General features: G+C 42.6%; 1 protein-coding gene across 1 annotated transcript in view; it reads left to right on the top strand.

Annotated features, from left to right (window-relative positions):
- The window catches only part of CDC42BPA (CDC42 binding protein kinase alpha), a 323,366-nt gene that overhangs the window by 231,101 nt on the left and 67,761 nt on the right, over positions 1-24,504 (top strand). Inside the window, exons 16-17 of the mRNA XM_077813661.1 lie at positions 13,363-13,468; positions 15,505-15,629. Coding sequence (XP_077669787.1) covers positions 13,363-13,468; positions 15,505-15,629 — 231 coding nt within the window. The remainder of the gene's footprint in view (positions 1-13,362; positions 13,469-15,504; positions 15,630-24,504) is intronic.

The raw sequence follows: 24,504 nt of genomic DNA on the forward strand, positions 1-24,504 counted from the left end.
CATGCATAAGCTAGAAATCCCTTTAGCCTGGGACCATCACTTCCCCTAGTTCAGTCTTTGTGCGTCAGGTGTTTCCAGGTGTGTTGTTGTAGGGAGAGTGAGGTACCATCATGATATCATTTCCCCCTTTTAAATCCTCTTCCCACTTGCTGGAAAGCTCTTTTGCTGTGACCTGGGTCAAACAGTTCCCATTGTCTAGTGCTAACTCTGAGAGGTTTCTGTTGTACACAGTTCCTGAGGTAATCCTTATGTTTGTGAGCATTTCCACAATAAGCCGTTAACATTGTTTGACCTTTTTACCTTTGTACCTGAAAGGCGGCTTCTGGGTGTTTTCAACCTCACAACATGTTTCAGTAACACATACTTAGCCAAACTTCATAACTTCACATACCTAATAGCACATACAATCCAACAAGATATTAATGTCTTGCAGATCAAGACTTTTAGAATGATACCTCACAAGGCATACTTTGTGCAAAACATATCCTAATTATATGACAGTGGTGGATAAGGGGGTGCCAGGGTGTCGCACCCTATACTAGCCATCTTCAAAAATATATGTGATGAGGTGGAACAGTTACTCTTCCTTGTGTCAAATTGTGCACTGGCTTTCCACCCCCACCCCCATTCAAGTAACTGGAGTTGCAGGGTTGTAAATCAGGGAAGAATTTGCCCCATTGTAGCTTAAATAATTTTTAGCATTTTTCTCTGTTTGATGTTTTCAGCTTTTCACTGGAGATCAGCTAGTGCTTACACTTTCTGCTGGCCCGGGAACAATAGTTTAAGGTGGCCAGAGGCTGATCTGTACTGGTTCTATTCAGTGCTAACATCTGTCACCATGCCACTGTATACACAAGCCTAGTCATGTGTACTGAAAGGGTGATTTGTCAAAGACCTGCTTTTATTGTCACTTGAGGAAGCTTCCATTTTTCCATGAATGTTCACTGCAGGATCAGCCTTAGGGCCAGGCAAACAGGGCCCACGCCCAGGGCGCTGTATCCAGGGGGCACCACAAGGGACTTGGGCTTCCCCTGGCTGGCTGTGGCTGGACGCCTCTCTTCTCTGGCCCCTCCCTTGCTCTGGGCCAGCAGGCTTCTCCCTGACCCCTCCCGCTTCCCTCACTCATGCCTCAGCCAGTTGGCTGAGGGCTCCAATTCTGCCCCGGGGAGCCCAGAGTGGTGCAGCTGGGGCAGTCACTGGCGGCACAGCACACCGCTCGCTGCCTGGAGCGGAGCCAGGTCCCTCCCTGCCTGCGACCCTGTGCCACTCGATCTCTGGTGGGGGCCAGCTGGGCCGGGGCCAGGAGGAGCAAAATTTCCACATGAGTCGGGGGGAGAGAGGGGACTTAAAGTGACAGTGTGCTCACTGTCTCTCAGACTTCCCTAAAACACACACCCACAGGCTCTCACACCCACATATACTCTGTCTCACAATCCCCCAACACAGATTGTCACACACACATTGTCTCTCTCATACACAGACTGGCTCTCAGACCCGCATACGCTCTGCCTCTCAGTCTTCCATCTCAGATTGTCACACACACAGAGTCTCACACTCCCCAACACACATTCTGTCACACAATCCCCCAAGCTCACACACAGGCTCTCTCTATCACGCGCGCACACACACACACACACTTGTATTATTATTATTGTTATTACTGCTTGGTACTTCCTGTCAGAATGCTTGTGGTGAGCCAGGAGTGGTTAGGGCTGCAGGAGGGCCATGGGCTCTGGCAAAATGCAGCCCCATGTGACAGCGCGAAGCCTGCCTTGAGCCGCAGGCCAAGTGCCAGACACCACAAGCCACCCCAACAGCACAGAAGTAAGTGTGGCATTACACCATTTACCATGCCACCCTTACTTCTGCGGACAGAGGCCTAGGAATAGGAATTTGCTAGTTGTAGCAGTTACTCATTGTGACGTTATCTGATTAAAACATGACCATGTAGATCATTGTTGCAACCACTATTATATATTTGCAACAAATCTTGCACAAAATGTGGCATGTAAGATGTCTATGAAAAGGTTATGATTTGCTGAATATGTTTATGCTATTGGTATGCATATATCATTTTTGTATTTGAAGTTATGAGTACTGTCTCTATACCTGTATTTCAAATGTTGGCTCCTGGGGTAACATCCACAAGGTGGTTAGCCAGCACATCTTGAAGTGACTAGTCAAAGTAAGTGGCTCATCAAGGGATACTTAACTCACAGTGGACCATGGGAGACACCCATCTACGTTGAATGGACTTTCCTGTGGACATTCCATATGAAGTGTAGGTAGGTGATGGCGGAGGAGCGGGAGCCCACAGGAGCCAGGGGTGATGGTGGGAGGAGGAGGGAGGGCGCCAAAATACAAGTTCGCCCAGGGCACAGTTTTCACTGAGGCTGGTCCTGGTTCACTGAATGGTATTCATCAGTAAAGGCAAGTCCATCTAACTGGATAATATAGCCGTAGTAATAATAGCTTGAGTGTATGTAGCACCATCATTGATGAAGATTTCAAAGTGCTTTACAGACAGTGGCCCATCAGTTTCCTTAATCTTTCTCACAGCAGGAAGTGAGATAGAAGGACTTCAAAGGTGTAGTTCATGCAGAGGGGAAAGGCAGGTGTATGGGATCTTGTACTTCCATGACTACAGAGTGGGAGCAGAGCAGAAGAATGAAAGAGAAGGCAAGAGGCAGGGAACAGCAACTTTAATGCTGTGTTCTTCTTCAAGTGCTGGTCCCTATAGGTATTTACTGTGAGTGTGCATACATGAGACTGGAAGATTCTTCACTAGCAGTGCCCTTGGTCCATGCCTGCACCTCCTCGGGCTCCAAACCAGAAGTATAAGGGTGGCCCACACCAACCATCTCTCCAGTTGCTATCTACTGCTCATGGTCCAAGACAAAACTCCAACAGTATCCGCAGCTTTGCTAGAATTCCTGTCTTCTGCCCAGGTTTTCTTGTAAATAGTTTTTACTTTGCGTATACAGTGTGACAAAGTTCCTGCTCTACCTTGGTGGGTCTTGCGCTTATTGGCAGATTTGCTAACCTTGGAGCTTCAAGGCAGCCCTCAGCTTGGCCATTTTTCTGAACCCACAGTCCAGGTCGACTCCTCCTGTGTCTGACCAGGAGTTGGGAGGATTTGGGGGGAACCCAGGCCCACCCTCTACTCTGGATTCCAGCCCAGGGCCCTGTGGAATGCAGCTGTCTAGAGTGCCTCCTGGAACAGCTGTGCAACAGCTACAACTCCCTGGGCTACTTCCCCATGGCCTCCTCCCAACACCTTCTTTATCCTCACCATAGGACCTTTCTCCTGGTGTCTGATAATGCTTGTACACCTCAGTCCTCCAACAGTCCGCATTCTCACTCTCAGCTCCTAGTGCCTCTTGCTCCCAGCTCCTCACATGCACACCACAAACTGAAATGAGCTCCTTTTTAAAACCCAGGTGCCCTGATTAGCCTGCCTTAATTGATTCTAGCAGCTTCTTGATTGGCTGCAGGTGTTCTATTCAGCCTGTCTTAATTGTCTCCAGAATGTTCCTGATTGTTCTGGAACCTTCCCTGTTACCTTACACAGGGAAAAGGGACCTACTTAGCCTGGGTCTAGTGTATCTGCCTTCTATTACTCTCCTATAGCCATCTGGCCCGACTGTGTCACAGTAGATAGTGTTTTGGGATTAGGAGTTCTGCCACCGTTATTCCCACCATTCAGGTCACCTGTTATGCCCTAAATCCTGCATGGCCTGCCCCAGGATCTTCCCAGTTGGTAATCCCCATGCCTCTTGCTTGTACTGCATCGGAGAGGCTCACATTCCATCCAAGTGCAAGACTTATTGTTCATTTCCACCTCGTACATGACGCTCTTGCAAATTCTGATTTAGGATGCATTTGATGGAGCTCTCCATGAGGCCACAGCCCAACTCTGGGTCTTCTGACCCTGCTGTACATCAACAGGATCCACCTATTACTAGCTATCTGGACTGGGTTTACCTTAGTCCCATATCATCCAAGTCCAGACTTAAAGGCTCTAGCAGGCACAGACAAGAAGAGTGTAAGAAAAAACACGCTAATAAGAAGTGGGAGAAATCCTCACCTAGTCCCTCTAAGAAGAGAACTGCCTCCCCTACAGCTTCTAAATCAGGTGAGACTCTGCACCTTGGTGTGAGTGTGTCTGGAGTTGCCAGGGAGCATGGACCAGTACCATCAGTACTGAGAGCCGAGAACACTCAAAGACTGTTGCCAATTTCAGGCTGTCCTCAATAAGGGAAAGATCATAGCAGTTGTCCCTGCAAGTGTTACTTAATGTGACACTGTACCATGGTGACTTCAGTAGTCATCATGAGGTGGGCTTTTGGCTTCACCCCTCAAGGTTTTCTAAGGAAGTCCAAGCTATGATGGAGGACCTCCCCTTTGGGAGTAACATTCTGTTCAGTAAAAAATGGATGAGTCATTACACTCTCTCAAAGGTTCCCAGATGACCCTCCTCTCCCTGTGGAATTATACCCCAGCACATTGGAGGAAGTACTCTAAACTGTCTCCTTACAGTCAGCATCCCTCCCCCAGCTCCTTGTTAATCAACAGTCTTACAAACCAGCAGGAAACACCAGAAGTTACACCGCAGCAGACAACATACTCGCCACTTTTCACCCACAACCCCATCAAGAAGTCATTTTGACAGGAGCTTCAAGAGCTCCAGCCAGTCTCCACATCGCCAGATACCCACTTCCACTTCTTTCCAATGTATCAACACGTTACACTAGACAGATGGGTTCCAGAGATCATCTCCACCGCTACACAGTAGAATTCCTTTCCATCCCTACATGAAATCCCTCTCCCCAGCCCTCTTCAGGGACCTCTTTCATGAGAGGTTTGTCAGACAGGAGATAGATTGCCTTCTTCAGCTAGGAGCCATAGATCCCATGCCCCCTCAACACAAGGGGAAGGGTTTCTATTAGAGATATTTCCTTTTTCCCAAAAAGAAGAGCAAATGGACAGCCATGCAGAATTTATTGCAGTGACTTTGGACTCAACTTCAGCCAAAGGCTATTTAACTCTGAACAGGTTCCTCGCAATGAGGAACCTCACTGCCCAACTCTGCCTGACAGCTTGTTCCAATCGGATCCTTTTAGCTCACATAGCCACCTGTTATACATAACACCCTACATAAGGCTCCATCTTTACTGCCTTCAGGTGTGATTATGCATGGTTTGTGCTCTGAACAGAGATACCTTAGACAAACCAATCTCAATCATCACAGAGCAACCAAGTGGCACCAAATTTTTGAGCCCGAAAAGAATCCCAGCTACACATCAATCTACTGAAACTTCAAGGAAGGTATGAGGCTTGCAGAAGGTTTCTGTTTTTTAGCACATTCCCAATATGTTCTGGTCATGTTGGACAACATGACCACAGGGTTCTACATAAGTAGAGGACAGTGAGGTCCACCCCTCTTTGTGCAGAGGTAGTCAAACTATGGATTTGGTGCATCCAACCCCAGATCACCCTTTGAGAGGTGCACCTTCCTGGAGTAATGAACACCTTAACCGACAGCCTCAGCAGACACTTCTACAGGGACCATGAGTGGGAGCTTCACAGCTTGATGCTACAGAACTTCTTCCAGAAGTGGGGGTCCCTGTAATGGGACTTCTTTGCATCACGGGTAAACAAGAAGCGTCCAACCTACTGCTCCTGTACTGCTCAAGCGCACAATACTAGAGGGAATGCATTCCTGGTACAATGGTCAAAACCACTGATGTATGCTTTCCCAAGTATTTCCCTCTTACCTTGGGTCCTTAACAAGATCAAACAGGACAAATCAACAATGATCCTAGTGGCAGCTTGGTGGCCGAGAGTTTTGGTTCACTAGCAACCTCCAGATGTCCACACACCCATATATCAGCTACAGCCATTGCTGAACCCTCTGACTCAAGACAAAGGTAAAACCAGCCATCTCAACCCAACATCTGTCCACCTCAAAGCCTGGTATTTGGATGGGCAGTGAGCTTAGAGAGCTTGTGCTCAGAAATACAATCCATTCTCACTAACACCAGAAAGGCTTCTAGAAAAAAATGATATGCTGCCAAATGGAAGAGGTTCTCCATCTGGTGCCAACATCGCCATGTACTTTTGCTGTAATCTGCAATCACTACCATCTTGGCATATCTCCTGTTACTGAAGTAATCGAGTTTATCCACCAGCCCATCCACTAGTTTATTTTGTGTACATGTGGCAGTGATTAACGCATTCTGTCCTCTGATAGACAGCTTCTTGGTAATCACCTACACTACAACCAGGTTTTTTGAGAGGTCTTCTCAGAATTTTTCCTCCAGTATTAGTATCTACTCCTAATTGGGACCTTAACCAAGTGCTGTCAGCTCTTATGAATCCACTTTCGAGCCTTTGGCCTCTTGCTCCCTTCTCCATATACCCGAGAAAGTGGCCTTCCCAATGGCAATCATCTCCACCAGGAAAGTAGGTGAGCTTGCATCACTTATGGCAGACTTTCTCCCTTTGTGGTTTCATGAGGCTAAAGTCCCTGAAGTTGCACCCCAAGATCATCCCAAAGGTTCCCTCTGAATTCCACCATACATCTACCAGTATTCTACCCAAAACCTCATGTCACCAAGGAGGACAGAAAGCTCCATTCTCTGGGCGTACATAGAGCCCTTTCTATCAGTAAAGGATGAAACCCTTTAAAAATCCCTTTAAAATATTCATCTTTATTGCTGAGCAGATTAAAGACTCTGGAAATGGATTTTGGGCTGCATGCTGCTGTTTTATGAACAAATGGAAACCTCTCCTCCTCGGGATATGAGCACCCATTCAAATAGAGCACATACTACTTTCATAGCTTCTCTCCAGTGAATACTTCTCAGAGAAATCTGTAGAGCAGTGACATGGAGCTCACTGCATACATTTACCAGACATTATACACTGGTTCAAGCTTCTTTAGCAGATACGTCCTTCGGCACAGCATTCCTACAGTCTGTGGTGCAGCATGGATCCTCGCACCCTCCTCCTCAGTGAGTACTGTTTGTGAGCCACCCACTGTGAAATACACATAGTGACCAGTGCTCTAAGAAGAAAGGAAGGCTATTTCCCTTATAGTAACTGAAGTTCTTTGAGATGTGTGGTCCCAATGTGTATTAAACTACCTGCCTTCCTTCCCATTTTGATACTTCCTAGTTGATTTGTGGTAGAATAGGAACTGAAGAGGTGGTCAGTCAGCCCCACCCCTTATGCCCTGGGTTCGGAGCACAAGGAGGCGCAGGGCACAAGTGTGGACCAACATACACTGCTAGTGAAGAATCTTCCAGTCTCAGGTGCATAGAGCATATGTGCACGCACCCATGGTTAATACCCATAGGACCACACATCTCAGAGAACTTGTTACTAAAAGTTAAGTAACCTTCCTTTTCCCCTCTCACAGCAAAATTAAAGAACAGACTACATTGGAGATTTCTGTTGTCCTGATCAATGGTAGCTCTTGTTTCCAGCTTTAACATATTCTGATGTCTAAATAGATGGGATGGAAGGGAGGGGGTCAAATGATTTTTAGGATAGCAGAGATGACTGCTAATTTCAGGAAAGTATAGACAGCTGGGATCCACAGGAAATAGCTCTGTTGTCCCGATGGATATCCTCCTGTTCTAATAAAAACTGGATATTTCCCCTACCTTTATTGATCTGCTGCTGACAGTAGAAGGTGGGATGAAATGAAAAATGGCTTTTTAAAAAATCTGTTAAATGGAGGGGGGGCGACACATGTGGGGGGAAAATTCTTCCTTAATGCATTGTTTTATGCAAGAAGAGGGAAATGTGCAAAGGAATCACTTCAACTACTACTGGAATACAGCCATCTTTGGGACAGCAGCCCATTGTGTGTCAATACATTATACCTTTGTTTTAGGAGAGGAAGTGAAGAATAAAATCCAGCTGAAATGGTAGAGGTAGTTTCCATAGTAGCATGTTATCACTATCACAGTTAAAGTTTTGACAAAATACTGGGGTCAGAAACCCTACAAATGCAAAAAAAGGCTACCACATCTTTAGTGATTCGAAATAGAGTTATGGATGTTACCTGAATACTATAGTGACCCTTTAACACCATGCTGGCATGTTAGTTCAGTACTGACTCAATGAGAAGAGTGTCATATAATGAATTGACAACACCACAACCTGTCCAAGTTTTTCTTGGAGCTTTCTCATCCAAATATTGACCAGCCCCGACTCTACATGGTTTATGAGAACTTATCGGGTTACAACCCAAAGTCATGCAGCTACAAAAGTCAAAAGGTGATCAAATTTCCAATTCTAATATAATAGCTGAAAAGTTTCATAAAGTTACTCTGTTTCATGTTTGCTGTTTATAAATCTAGTTCCAACAGGATCTTTTAGAGCTCTGTAAAGAAAAAGTGAACGTGAATTGAGTCTAGCATGAATGGGACAGTATGTATAATATATGTATAATGTGAAAATCATGAACAAAAAGGTATCAAGTATCCAAAATTAAGGGCCGTGACCCTTCAGTGGGAGTCAAAGACACATAGTACAGGAAGAGTTCAGCATCTTACAGGATCAGCCCTCAAGAATAGAAAACTTTCTTTATAAGGGCCTGACCTTGCACCAGGCTCTTTTAGAACAGGCATGTGTAGAGTCCCATTGCGGTCTTTGGGACTCTGCTGAGATACAAAGAGACACAAATCTACCCTAGCAGATACTAATGCATGACTGGGGCCTTAGTAAATGAAAAAAGATGACCTGACTTGGATCTGAAGTAGCTCACTGATTTATGAGTGAAGCATAAATATTACAAACTGAAGAATTAAAGTGTTGCTCCGCTTTAAGTATTTGGTAGTCGTCTCTAGAGCACATTGTTTTAGTTTATAAAACTTTATTGCATTTTTCTCTTTACCTGCAATGTTTTTTGTTTTCATAACCAGACATAAAAAGTTTTCTGAGCCTCTGCCAATAGTAAAGGGGCATTAGGTAGCAATATTGAAAAGGATGAGGAAATACCTGGGAAGTTTTATGCTGACCCTATCTCGATTATTGGAACAAAGACACTTCTAAAAACATAGCATATACCAAAATGGAAATTAAAAAACAGGTCTTGCATAAAAATGAAAAACTGTCAGTATTTATATGTGATCCCGTGTGTGTGTGTTTTTAAAAAAAACAACAAAAAGCTGAGAAGTGATTGAAAGGTTTTATCATCTGCATTACTTACAAGTGGCAAAGAAAAGAGAAAGTTATGTAGGTTGTTCAACACCAGAGCTAATAAGAGCTTTATACAATAGTATTCTGAATATGTTAGGTGTTTTCAGAAAAACTGCTTTCGAAAAGTCATAGTTTTTAAAAACAATTATTGGTACTATTTTTCATATCCCTCCACTGCTAAAGATAAGGTTTTCTTAGTACCAGTAGTCCAAGTGCATAGGTCTCAGAGGGAAAGAAAAATGCTACTTTTTCCATACTGAGGACAATATGCTAAGGTGTGATAACTTGTGATATACCAGGTCATGAAAGAAATGCCTTATACCATTGGAACACAGGAATACAAGATAAGACCCATAATCCATCTACTCCAGTATTCTGTGTCCAGGGCCTGCTCCAGGCACCAGCGAACCAAGCAGGTTCCTGGGGCGGCAAATATAAAGGGGAGGCAGGACGTTGGGCTCTGGGGCGGCAATTCGGCGTCTGCTCCGTCACAGTGTGTTTTGTGCTCGGCGGCAATTCGGCAGCAATTTTTTGCACCATCAGCCCCGTTTGGCGGCAGTTGTTTTTTGGGGCGGCATAAACGCTGGAGCCGGCCCTGTCTGGGTCTGACAGTTATCAGTACCAAATATTTTAGAGGAAACTACAAGAAACCTGCATTGGACAATATGGAATAGACTGTCTTTAGGAGAAGTTTCTTCTGAACCTGTGAATTAATGGATGGTTTACAGAGCATAGAGGTTTATAAGTCAATTTTGTACAGGGTGTGACACAGGTCTGTCAAATGTTGGAGGTTTGAGTTTGACTTCAGGGCCCTTTTTTGTTGTTTCAAAATAGCAAGATAAAATAATTTGTGCCCTCCCCCACAGTCACAGTAGTAAGGTTAAGGGTTACACGATGTCTTAAAAGATGGATTTTACGTTGGTTTATTGTGGCTCATTCACAATTATTTTGAGAATAAAAGACAATCTAGTGTATGTGTATGCTTTCTATAGCTTGTGAGCCAATAGATGGCTAAGGTTTAGAGGAGAATAAAAAGTTGATGGGAGAGAGAGATTTTGATCTTCTTCCCTGCCCAGGGTGTATGCCAGTGGATTTCATCACTTTTCTGACAGTGTGATTCATGGCTTGTCAAGGAGATACTTGAGGGCAGTAGGTGGATCTTTCCATTTACCTCTTATTTCTGAGGCTGCATTTTCCCCCATTAAATTTCCTTATCTCCTCCCTTTGCTTCCCTTGCCTCATTCCTGATCAGTCTGATTTACTGGTATAGGGACTATCACTAAGGCTACATTTTAGTCACACATATTTTTAATAAAAGTAATGGATAGGTCACGGGCAGTAAACAAAAATTCCTGGCCCATGACCTGTCCATGACTTGTAATATATACCCCTGACTAAATTGGGGGGTGGGGTGTGGGGGGGTGTTCCCGGGGAGTGCCACAGGTGCGCGTGGGGGGGGGGAGGAGGAGTGGCCTGGGTCCCTGCTGGTGCAGGTGGGGGGGTGTTGGCTGGGCTGGCAGGCTCCCTACCCAGCTCCTTGTGACTACATGGAAGCAGCAACATGTCCCTTCCCCAGCTACTAGCTCCACGTGCTTCCCCCGCCCCAAGCGCCGGCTCCGCAGCTCCCAATGGTCAGGAACTGCTGCCAATAGGAGCTGCGGGGGCTTGCCTGTGGGCGGTGCAGCACATGGAGCTAGGAACTGAAGGAGGGACATGTCACCGCTTCCAGGGGAGCCCCACAAGGTAAGTGCTGCCCAGAGCCCTCACCCACTCTCGCGGTCAACCCACAGCCCTGAGCCCCAAACTCCTGCTGCTACTGGGGGGCGGGGTCCCTGGACTAGCCGCACTGGCTGCTGCAGAAGTCATGGGGATCCCGGAAAATCACGGAATCTGTGACTTTTGTGACAGACTCGCAGCCTAAACTATCACCATTGCAATTAAGAACTTCAGTTACAAATACTAAAAACATGTCAAGTGTGTATCCTGTCCCTTTTCTTCCCCTCCCCAGAAACAGGAATTGGCAGAAATCCTAAAACCCCATCAACACAGTGGCTGTGATGATCAAGGCTTTACAGAGCAAATATTAGGCAAAATTCATAGCAACCAAAACAAATCATCATAATAAACACACAAAACTAAACAAAAAGAGTTTGCCAAACTTTTTTTTTTAAGGCTTAATCTACTGTTTGGGAAATTAGTCTTGATTCTGCTCCTCATACATGGCAGTGAGACTCATTATCCATTCCCCTAATGCTTTAATCTTTTTCTGGCTATTGCCCAGGCTGTTCATCATATGCATGGAATCTCTTAGTCTGGGAAAGGATTGGTGGTAGATTTCAGAATTGGAGTTTAAACAGAAATGATTAATATGGTACATTGGTAGAATGAAGTGTTATGTTTCAAAGGATGCCTAGCAACAAACGATTTCACAGATTATCCTAATATGGTGTACTATATTTCAAAGTCTGGTTGAAACATTAAATGAATTTCAAATTAGGAATAGGAAATTCAAACCAGGAATACTCCTAAATGGGCTCAGCATAGCCACCAACAGCCTCTCAGCTTTTAAGGATGTTCTTGCAGAACTGTTGTAACTCTTTGCCAAATTCTTTCTCAGAGACAGAGTAAAACCAGGATATAATTTCCCCATCACATAATCTGAAACACTGACCTGTTTGCAGTTAAATTCACACACTTCAGGACAGAGTTTTTGATGTTTATTTTATCTGGCTTTTTAGTGAGTACCTACTAAGCATCTGAATACTTGAACAAAGATATTTATTGAACTAGAATTCCTGCACCTGCTGTATGTGTGGCACAGCCTAATTAGCCCACTGGTAAAGTCCATCCTTGTTACTTACCATTAGTGAAAGTAAAATGCTGTAAAGTGGTCTTCCTGAAATTCTGCAAAGTGTAGGGGATCCAAAAAGGGTGGATTTGAGGTGGAGGTGGTAGTGTGTGTGCAAGGGGAGTGGGGGCAGTGTAGCTTTGCTGCATTGTATTACCCTTCTTCTGATCCCATGGACTGAGAGAATTGTGCTCCATTTAGCAGGGAGAGAGGGCCACAGCATCATCATTCATCTGCAAATCCACAGGGATTCCTTCAGTTAGGATAATGTTGATTAATTCAGCATTCTATTACGTGTTCCCTCACTGGTGAACAAAACCCACCTGAGAAGGCAAGGGTTGGGAGCAGGAGCTAACCTGAGGCTTTTCACGGAATGAGCAATCTGAACAGACTTGAGAATCTGCTGATATTCATGTCTCCAGTTCAGTCATGATTGTGTCCCTGTTGGTCAATTGATCCATTCTCTTCTTATTGATACTGATGGGTGAATCGTCAATAAGTGGCCTTTTAGGTCTGCTAAATTAGCCTGGCAATATTGTAAGCAGAAGCTTTTCTCATCACTGGTTTAATCCTGCCAGTCCAATGACTGTTCCACACATGGCAGTCTATTAGGGCGAGGTCTCATCTCTGGCAGTTCTGCCTTTAATCATGCCTGGGACCAGGAAGTGCAGAGATATAAAGAAATTAAAATGCCACTTTAACAAAGTAGTGTATATGAAGGTTTTACCTTTAACTGTGAGTGTCTGAATTTGTGGGGTTGCCTTGAGACTGTAATACATTCCTATCTTTTATTCTGCAAAATTATAACTACTGAGCATTTGGAAGATCTACCCAAAGAATAAAGTACTTATAAGTAGGCTGAGAAATGTTAGTTTCCTAAGGCTCTGCAGTCCTGCAGTGAAGGAAGGTTAATTTTGTCTAATGATAACACTAAGCACACTGACAGGTTTCAGAGTAACAGCCGTGTTAGTCTGTATTCGCAAAAAGAAAAGGAGTACTTGTGGCACCTTAGAGACTAACCAATTTATTTGAGCATGAGCTTTCGTGAGCTACAGCTCACTTCATCGGATGCATACCGTGGAAACTGCAGCAGACTCGCTGTCCTAAGACTAAGATGTTGTTCACGTTTTAGGGGGGTTAATATTTTTAATAATATGTTTAATATTTTTACTTTCAGCTGCTGTACATATTAATTTTTAGAGCCTTTACATACTTACACATTAGTATTTGTTTAATCAAACAATATAGTGGATTGTTTGCAGTATATGAAACTTTTTATTGTATTTTATATTATACCTTAGCCAAAGTGAAAGAGAGGAGTTTGAAACAGAGTTCAAACAGAAGTATGAACGGGAGAAGACTCTGCTAACAGAGGAAAACAAAAAGCTCTCAAATGAGCTTGATAAGGTGAGTGTTGCTTGGCTGAAGCTAGAGAGTTTGAAGACAACAATACAGGATCTTAGTAGAGATGTATAAGACCCATTTTAGGTAATTGAATCCAACATGTAATCTCTAATATAGGATATATCAGAAGTTCAGCTGATCCTGCACAGAAGAGTGTCTCCCATTTGGTTTGAGAAGAGAATCAAGTCTTATCTGATCTTCTAAATGTATTTTTAAAAGAACTAAATTATGTTGATTTTATGGCTTTTTCACAGAAACTCTTGACAATTCTTTAAGCCAAAATAAAACAATAATGATTTGCTTGCATGACCCAAATAACCATGTAGTTGATCAATAATGTGATTACTTTACATGTACTTTCATGTAGATTACTATGAAATTGTACTTGGTCATTTCTACCTTGGAAGATGAAGTGTTACTCTGAGATCTTAAAAAGCTACAAATTACAAGGCGGCTGTGTTAGCATTACCATGTGTTGAGTGGAGGATGTAATTACAATGAAAGAAGAATTGAGCAAAAAATAATTAAGCTAGGTTATCTCTTTAATGTTCATTTTTTCCCTGGGTTGTTCCAGTTCATTGCTGGTTGGCAAAGGTTACCTAAAGCAAGAAGTTCATTTGATTTTTAAATTGCTTTTATGTGTATTTTAAAAAATAATGGAAGACATTTTTAAATTACCATACTGTACAAACTAAGAATATTTCCATAACAATGTAGACATTTATATAGATGTAGCTTCAAGTACTATAAGATTAGAGGCTTTGATGTTTCTGTACTTTGCCTTATTCTGTTAAAGATTTTCATTGTGCCTTGCAAAATGACGTGAATTTTTTAGATAGACCTATTAACATTCATAATCACAGATCATTAGGACCTGGAAAAAGTGCTCAGGGGACTCCTATTTAGGTATAATTACAGATGTTGGCCATAGAGGAGACCCGTTTTACTGTTAAATATACAATTTAATTTGGGGAAAAAAGAGCAAAACAGATTAAATTTTGCATCGTTCCAATTTGCTGTTATAATTCAGTATTTAACAAAATACATGCACTGTATGGTAGATAGAGTAGGGCTTCATGTTCAAGCCTGCATAGTCTCTGGTCCAAATTTGACCTATACGAATTATTATGTAGTCTAATTTGTCCTTGATCCCTGATATTAACACAAACCAGTTCTGGCCTTGATCTTGTAGGGTGTGAACATGTGAATAGAACCTGTGTGGCTGCAAGGAAGGTTAACCACTGGATATATTCCTCTATTTAGGCTTGGTCTATACCACAAAATTTTGCCAGCATAGCTGTTAGCTTGGAATGTGAAAAAATTACACATCTGAGCTGCATTAGCTATCCTGGCAAAATCCCCAGTGTAGACACAACTATGATAACAGACAAGGGGTGGGTCAGCATAGCTAATGCCATTCAGAAAGGTGATGTGTAGCTATGTTGGCAGAAGAACTCCTGCTGGTTTACGCTATTCTAGGAGGCTCTGTTGGCATAGTTATGCCAGCACAGCTGGAGGCTCTGTGTAGAAGAGCGTGTAGTAAGTTGCAAGATGAATCCCACTCTCTATCTATAAATGTGCAAGGTAGAAAAGGGATTGGGGTGAGCAGAGAATGGGAGTGTCTGAGGAGACACAGTGGTACACTCCTGGTACGCTACCAAGCAGGAGTAACTTGGTGGCAGTATAGCAGAGCTGTAACACAGGATCGGGCTCTCTTGCACTCGCTGTCTTGCTCAATACTTTTAATTTTGTGCTTCTACATGCAACACTACACACCTGTACTATGCAAGATCAAGCCCTAAGATAGTCAGGAATGTCACACAATTGTAATTCTCATGGTGTCTAAGTTTGGACATGAGAAGAAAATGTTTCAGCCTTTGTTGTCATATGCAGTTTATTCTGATAGGTGATACAGATTTTTAAAGTGGGCACCCAGGGGTAGGGCACAGGGAGGCAAAACTCCTTGATCAGGTAGGTCAGCAAGAGGGTTAAGTCATAGTTCTTTATAGATTAAATGGGGTTTTTAAATCCTCTTTCAGCTCACCACGATGTTTGAGAGGCTAAGTATGAACAACCGACAGCTAGAAGAAGAAATGAGAGACCTGGCAGATAAAAAGGAATCTGTGGCACACTGGGAGGCCCAAATTACTGAAATCATCCAGTGGTGAGTACCTGCAGAGCTCCTTGGCACAAGGCAGTTGTGGGGTAGGGCTGCTAATGCATTTTCATTAACATGTTGCATCAAGAAACCCAGACTCTCTTGGTAAAATCTCACAACTGTCTAGGTTTGAGCTAGATTATTTACTGGATGTTTCTTTATGTTCGGGGTTTAGAAAACCTTGTTCCTCCTTAAGAGCGAAAGTTGTCCTCACAACTGCAACTGTTTAAGCACCAAAGAATCATAGCCATTGGGTGTGACTTGTGGCTTTGGGAGAATGTTGAAAGGAATCATGTGCTTAGCTCACTCTTCCAAAAAGCGGCTAAGGAGGCTGGGAAGATTCGTATAATTTCTTTTTCAATACTGACTACTGTGGGCTATTTTATGTGTGGCAGAGTAAAACAAACTCAGTGTAATTCATATGCAGTTTTACAAGAGAGCAACAACTCCTAAAGCTCAAGCACTTAGGGTTAACAAGTAAGAAGTTTCATTGAAGTGAACTCCCTAATAATGCCGTCATCAAACTGTCATGTTGTATTTTTCCCTCAATGTTCTAGAAAGAGATAGGAACCATTATAAATGCAAGTCTGAGTTTAAACTGTGAATGGAAAGAAATTTTACTGGATATTACTTATTTTAAAATCTTTTTTTTCTTTTTGGCCCATTGTAATGTTTAACTTGTGTGAAAACAATTTGTATCCAAACATTTCTACATATCAGTCACTTTGAGGGGATTTCAGTATCTTATGCTAATTTTTTGTTGTTATTTCTTAAGCTGTTTTCCCCCCATTTTGTCTCATCTTGTAGCAGCTGAATAATGGGACTTTTTTTTTTTGGCATCAAAAAATGGGTAAACATTGTCTTTTTAAGGAAACCTGGTTAGGTTGACAATGTTTTGACATCAGTGTAATTAATTGTCCATATTTGGACAAAGCTTTGGTTTTTGAATATGGCCATTCAATGCATACAAAAAAAAGTTGGGCTCTGGAACTCTGGACATTTTCCAAGCAATGTAGTTTGTTTCATGAATGTACATAATTTAGACCCATGTAGTCAGGCCCATACTCTCTGAAGGCATCATTTTCACAGAGGTAGAGATTAAAAAAATCAAATCAGCCTAATTTGTGGATGTTCTTTTCAAACACTTTGTCACATTTCCAATTCTCTCACACAAATGTGAGTGTAGTAGACTCTATGCCAGAATTACAGAAACCAGAAATACAATAAAACCATTCAGATGAAGTCTGTTGTTTTAGGATTGATCAGAACTATTTGTACAGTTAAAATCAAAACAGAAGAAGAAAAAGCTTGGTCATTATAAGTAAAATGTCGTCTTTTTTTTATATTTTTAAATAAAAGGTATAGTGATCTAGTTAAATGGTCAGAGTAACCAAACCCAATAGGGGATTAGCATGTTATCCAAAGCCTTCATAAACCAACACTTGAGAGCTGTGAAGGAAGACAAATCAGCCATAGTTGTGTATTGTTTCACTTGACCATTTAGATGGATAAAACTTTTGCATATAATTATCAAGCAAGCCATTATTTCTCCTCTCCTCCCTCCTGTCCTTCTCTGTTGGCTTTTTTGACTGTTAATGTTTTTGAAGAAGTACCACTCTTGTTGAGACGTATGATGATGGCATGAATGCAAATAATCAGGTAAGGCCCAAAGAAAACTGTGTGTGGTCTGAAAGTGTTTTTTTTTAAGGAAAACAAAGCATCAGTGGTATTTAAACTGTAACGCTTTGAGAACCAAAGTTAGACATCCTATTTACTAAACGACACAAAGGTATGATAACCTTTCCAGAAATACAAAAGGAGTTATGTAGGAACAGAGAGCATTCTGGAATGAAAAAAAAAAAAATACAGGGCATGTTTAGTCTTGAGAAAAGAAGACTGAGGGGGAACACAACAACCATCTTCAAATATGTTAAGGGATATTATAAAAAGGACTGTGCTCAATTGTTCTCCATGTGCACTGGAGATAGGACAAGAAGTAATGGGTTAATGTGCAGCAAAGATTTAGATTATGTATTAGAAAAAAATTTCTAACTATAAAGGTAGTTAAGGTGGAATAGGCTTCCAAGAGAGATTGTGGAATCCCATCATGGAGTTTTTTAAAAACAGGTTGGACAACACCTGTCAGTGATGGTCAAGGGTTATTTGGTCCTGCCAGAGCACAGGGGGCTGGACTTGACTTCTTTAGGTCCCTTCCAGCTCTACATTTCTGTGAACAGTAAGGAGGCCCAGGTAGCCTGTCTACATTCATATTCTTAATTGCTACACAACTTCTAGTCTTTTTCTTTCTTCCATCCTGAGGACACCCAACAACATTCATTCAGCAGTGCTCAGCCACCATGTCTTTACTCAATTTGTGCTGTTTGTACCTTTGTTCTTCCATTTGTTACTCAAATAATCTTGTAGCAACCTTCTCTTCTCCTTAGAGTTCTGTGCTGCATACTAAAATGAGATACTCTGTTGGAGATATATCCCTCTGCATGCATACCTGGAGTCCTCTTGAACATCAGTGGCAGTTGTATGTGTTTTGAGAGGAAAATATCAAGTAATCACTTCATATTCAAAAGAGTATTTCTGGTTTGGGTATCTGCAAGTTCTTAATTTTTTTCTCAGGCACTCACAGTTTCAATCCAAATCTTCATGTTTCTAATTATGGCAACCGCAGTAGCTCATAGCTGACAGAAGTTAAGGTGGGGTGGTTGGCTCCTCCCCAAATCTAATAGTTTTCTGTCTAAATTACGTGCATGCTCCCCACCCCTCAATAAAAGGTGTAAACCAGCAGGTTTCTTCAGTGCTAAAGTTATGACAGATTCATAGAAATTAGAGATGGGAAACACCTATCTGGTCACCTGGACCATCTCCAAAGCCAATACATTGTTGCTCCCTACAATATTTACAGGATTATTTCCTGCCCAGTTTTAAATAGCACAAGCAGTTGGATTTCCATCACTTCCCTTGAGACACTTTGCCACAATTTAATAGAGATCACTGTCAGGAAGTCTGCTCTGGTACTGAACTCACAATTTATTCTGTTAATGTCACCTCTTTACACAGTTAATACCTCCTTGAACCATCCTAATGTGTTCTTCCCTCTCTCAGTAGTTATAGCATGCAAATAATTGTAACTCACCCTTGCCCCTGTTTACTCTAACATGCTGGCGACAGACCTTCACAGACCATCCAGCCATCTTAACGGAGTTCTTAGATTGACAAGCTAATATTATCCAAACCACTCCAACCCTTGACAAGAATAAGAAAACATGAGACTTATATAGTAAAGTATAAATTTTCCCCCTAGGTACCAGGAAAAAGACTCATTACATCTAATACTAATACAGTCCCATTTAAACACCACACTTTCAAATAGCCAGCGATACTATACTTCAGGCCTGTGGCAGAAAGGAGATGAACAGCAATCTGTGCTGTTGATTCACTGAGTGACTTTGCAAGGCACTTAATATGTCTGTGCCTTAGTGAGCTCACCTGTAACATGAGTATCGTATCTATCTCACAGGCGTGAGAGGTTTAATTCTCTAATGTGAAGTTTTTAATGTGCTTTGAGCCTTTTGGATAAAAGGTGCTGTACAGTATAGCATGAGAGTATTTTTAGTATTCATTATCAGTAATAATACAGTAGAACCCCGTTTTATCCGAGCCTCTGTTATCCAGCTCTCTGTATTAACCGAACCACCAGCCGCCCAAGGCTGACAGCGGCAGGGCTCAGGCTGGCAGCCCTGGGCAGCTGGGGCTCCCGATGTCAGCACGGGTCTGACAACCTGAGCCCTGCCACCCATTCTCCAGTTTATCCAGTTTTTTGGTTATCCGATCTTGCCCCGATCCCAGTTAGATTGGATAATCGGGGTTCCACTGTACTTGGTGAAGAACTGGGAAAAATGCACTACTTCAGAAAAATGTAGGTATGGTGCAAAGATTTTTACAAAAGCTAGATATCAACTTCCACATAATATTACATCGCAAACTTTCTCTGCTATAAATCTGTTCTTTGGGATATCAGAAGTGGCCTTTTCTTTATTTCTGAAATTAAAATGGAAGCCTCTTACTTTCAGTATAGGGACAGGTTACCTCATTTAAAAGGTATCTTTGGACTCATAAAATCATATTTGAAGGAGACCAGAGACTTTAGAATGTCAAACTTTTCATTCATTTTCTCTCATTGAAACTCAAGATATGCTCTGGAAAGAAGGATAAGACTTGTATTTAAATGTGTACTTCACCCAGCTCAGGACTTCTTTGATTTCTCATTAAAACACATTCAATCAAAGAGAGAGCAGGTGGATTGAACCTTAGGAAATCTCGGCTCAATTCCTGGCTCAGCTGCAGAAATTTTTTTTTTTTGTAACTTGGACAAGTCACTTAATATCTTGGTGCTTCAGTTCTCTGTCTGTAAAATGGGAACAATACTTGTCTCACCTTTGGTCTATCTTGTCTGTCTATATTGTAAGCTCCTGGAGGTGGGTAGTGTCTCCTACTCTTTGTACAGCATCTAGCACAATGGGGTCTCAGTCTCAGTTGGGGTGTGTAGATACTACTGTAATACAAATAATAACTAGAAGATTTACCTGATATTTCTGGTGCAGTCTGGATGTCTTGCCAAGCACTCATTCCTAATGAGTATTTTCAGGACTTTTAAAGGTTTTGTTAAAAACAAAAAGGAAAAAAGTCCCAAAGCAACTACTTGAATATCAAACCCCATTGTTCTCAGCAGAAAGCGTGCATGCATTATGGAACAGGCTTTAGGACTCTGAATGGAAGTTGAATCTCAGCAGAAGTTTTGTCAATTGATTTAAAGTGTAAGAATAATAGAATTTTAAAATATCACTATGGAAAACAGTTTCTCAGATGTATTATTTTTGAGGTAAGAAATGAAACTTTACCTCACAAGAGTTTTTACTCTCTCCCTGTTTTCCCAAAGTTTCTTGGATTGATAGGTATAAATCAAACCCTTGTTCTTTTTTACTTTTAAGAAAATTAAATAATAAATAAAAGACTTGCAGGTCCAAGCAGTGTGAAAAGGACATTGTTATATATGAAAAAAGATTGAAAATCGAATTGTTTAGTAAAAGAAAGAAAATGCATTCAGTAGATCCAAGACATTCTGAGATCCTCAAACCCTTTGCTACATTTGTTAAGGGACTGTGAGAAGGAATGCGAGACCTGGGAGATTAAGACTTGGCCAGGCCTCTATTATGCCTAAAACAAGTGCAAGAGCTTCTGAGGTCACACAACACTAGTTTGAAGACGGTCGAATCATTGTGAGCCATTTGCCACCTACTGGTTATCAGAGGGATAGCAGGGCACTAGATTGGAGTAAATAGTTCATATTTATCTTCCTCTTTAACTTGTTCATAGCTATTTTCTGATACAAGGGATGCTGTCCACCAAACCTTGGCCTCAAATATAGATTTTTCTAAAAACAAAAATTTTAAAACAATTAAGCTTCAACTGAAACACTTTCTCTTAAATATTCTCCTGCAGTTTTTTCAGTCCCAATTTTGCAACGCTAAGAACCCGAAAGTACAGTCAACATAAAATAAATGACTGAAATACTTTTCACTGTCTGAGTGAGGGAAATGCATAGGGTAAACAGACTTCATAAACAGTGACAAGCAAACTGGGTCTTTAAATTCTTTGTTTTAAATTAGTAACAAAAATAAGAAAATGTGCTTATTCAAAATCTGTAAAAAGAAAAGGAGTACTTGTGGCACCTTAGAGACTAACCAATTTATTTGAGCATAAGCTTTCGTGAGCTATAGCTCACTTCATCAGATGCATGTAGCTCACGAAAGCTTATGCTCAAATAAATTTGTTAGTCTCTAAGGTGCCACAAGTACTCTTTTTCTTTTTGCAAATACAGACTAACACGACTGCTACTCTGAAACCTTTAAAATCTGTGTATTTTTAATCTCACGTATCCCTGGTGATCTCCGACAGAGGTGTTCTGCCACATACCACAGAACAAAATCCTTAAGGGATTCAAACAAATGACACTCGCCACATCCCTCCTCCTTGGTGACTGGAGAGTGAGGAGGGATGCAGAAAGCCAGCGAAGAGCCAGCAGCAGGCAGGGAAGTGAGGAGGCTTGGCTGGGCACTGGGTCCAGTTGCTCGGCCGTGTTGGGGCCTTCAGGGGCAGGGGGGTCTGGTGCTTGAAGGGCCGGCAACTTGGCCCAGTGCTGTTGGTGGGGGACAGGAGCTCGGCTTGGGGAGTGCCTTGGGGGGGAGGGGTTGGCGGCTCGGCCCGGCGCTGACCGAGAGTCGGGTAACTTGGCAGGGGTGGGGGGAAACAGCAGCTCGGCCTGGTGGGGGGAACGGCCCAACTTGGTGCTGGGGCCGGCTGGCAGCTCGGCCTGGTGCTTGGAGGGCGTGGCGGTGGGTCAGGGAGGCCAGCAGCTCAGCCCAGTGTAGCTGGGGTGAGGGGGCAGGGCTCCTCCAATCACGGGGGGCCCCTCAAAGCCTCTCCTGTTAGAGGGATGGGGTTTCGTGGCTCCAGCGTATAGGGGGGCAGGGCCTTGGGTGGAAGGGGTGGGCTGGCAGGCTAGCCTCCCCAAAGTGGGAGTTCACCTGCCACCAATGCATGGAGGATTGACACAGGCGGGCTGAACATGATAAGACCAGGCAAGTCTGAGAAATACCTTGCAGCTAAAGGTTGATCCATGGCTTGGGTTCTCCAAACCAGCATTATCCAATAAACTTGGCACCTGGCTCAAGAGGATCGAGAGGGCACTTCTCAGGCCTTCGCAAAAATTGGAAATATTGAAAATCTTCACCGTACCACAAATGATCTATCTGGCAGACCACACCAACTGTAAGAGAACCCTATGGTTTTCCCTCAGTGACAGTATTAGGAGGGCCATCATTTCGTGGCTTCATCTACCTGCAGTAGATTCATTTATGCCAAATCCAGAAATGGAAGACTGGGAGTGACGAGACTTGCTAGCCTCATATCATCTATTCAGGCAAGATAGTTACATAGAATTTCACACTCCACAGATGAGACAATTCGGAGCATTGCATTAACTAGTGGTATTCAGGATGAATATACTAAACTGTGCCTGGCAGCAGGTGGGAAGGTAGAAGTGGTACTTTCAATAACAGATCCAGTTCTGTTTTTTGACAATAACAGAATGCCACGGAGCATCCATGAAACGCTAAATGAGTGGGAGAGGCCAGGTCCCAGGTTCAAGTACCCAATCCCTGTAACTGGTCAGATGCAGAATTCTCCCAGTGGAAGGAACCACCATGCCAAGGTAGTGGAATTGAACATTTCCACAGTGATCCGATCAGCGATAATTGGATGAGATATCACCAGGGTTTCACTGAACGCCAGTTCCTAATGGCTTTGAAACTGAAGGCAAACATATATCCCAACAGGGAATATCCAGGGTGGGGGGAAAATAATTCAATCATGAAATGCAGATCCTGTTCTGCTAAATATGAATCTCTATCTCATACTTTGGGACAATGTCCACATAAGAAGGCATAATAAATTGTTTAAGATTTTTGGTAAAAGAAGTATGTAAGCTTGAGTCGGTTGTATATCAGAAAACAAAACTGCACACTGCTAAAGGTGAACTAAGAAAACCAGACCTTGTATATGCCACGGATGGGACAGCACTGATGGTCAATATGACAGATTGTTTTGAATACAAATAAAAAGTTTTCCCAGATGAAGCAGCAGCAGAGGAAGTCAGATACTATCAATCTGCCAAGGAAATAAAAAAATTGATGGGAACCAAATGTTTTCCCCATCAATCAAGTCTTATCACATCTCGGGACGTAGGAGTAAAGGCAAGAACGAGCTGCTAGACTTCAGTCAGAGAGCTTTGCTATACTCCAGAGATGTCATTAACAACTTTGCCAGCGGAGGAAAGGGTGCTGGAAACCCAGCTGATATCAAGCCCGATGGGTCTCCAAGGCCACATGTGAAAATCTCATCATGATTACTGTCTCACTTAATTCATGACTTTGTTCACTGGACATGGCAAACAGGGTTGGACACGCCACCTCGGGAACGGCATGCCCCAAATAATCTGAGGGGGAAAAAACATGGTGTTTTTTTTATATAGGTTGTGGATCATGACCTGTCTCTCAGGCCAAAACATTTGAGTTGCACCTCTATTCCTGCAAATACTGGAGGGAGCTCAGACTTGTCCATGGCACTCCAGGACTTGTCCCTTCTGTCTCCTCACTCCTAACGAGTACTTCCAAAGGTGTATTGAAACACTAAATTCTTATTAGTAGGATAAACCTACTAATTCTTAGCAATAATAATTCTTAGCAATAATGCTTTATTCAACCATATTAACCATGTACACGAACCCTGAAGAAGCCACTGTGTGGGTAACCAAAGGACTTACCTTGTATGGATGGCGGAGAGAGATTTCACAGAAATGAAATTGCCAGGTAACGGATTTACCATTCTAGATCACGGTCTCTCTCCAGGTCCAAAATACTTGGAATGTAATAAACAGTAATATGAGGAGGAACGGAGAGATAAGTAGGATAGAAAAATAAGATTTCCTCCTTCCCTAAAAGTTACTATAATTACAGAATTTAGGGACCACTGCCTGGGGGATGTTCCTGCCAAAATGTATTTGTATATTCAAAGTCATTGGCCCTTTCCATCCAGGTTACCAGTTGTGGTGTGCCAAACTAGCTCTGATCCCTTCTGGGACCTGCTTATCTACAACATGGGTAGGCTTTGGTGATACAGAATTTGATGCACCTGGCTGTGGAGAATGGAGTCTGAAATACAACCTTGTCTTTGTGGAAGATGCAGTGAGGCTCTTGTCTTCAAAGAGCAGAAAGTTTGGAGACTCTTGTTCACATGATCAGAACCAGAA

Source organism: Eretmochelys imbricata, chromosome 3 (genome assembly GCF_965152235.1).
Source record: "Eretmochelys imbricata isolate rEreImb1 chromosome 3, rEreImb1.hap1, whole genome shotgun sequence".
Lineage (NCBI taxonomy): Eukaryota > Metazoa > Chordata > Testudines > Cheloniidae > Eretmochelys > Eretmochelys imbricata.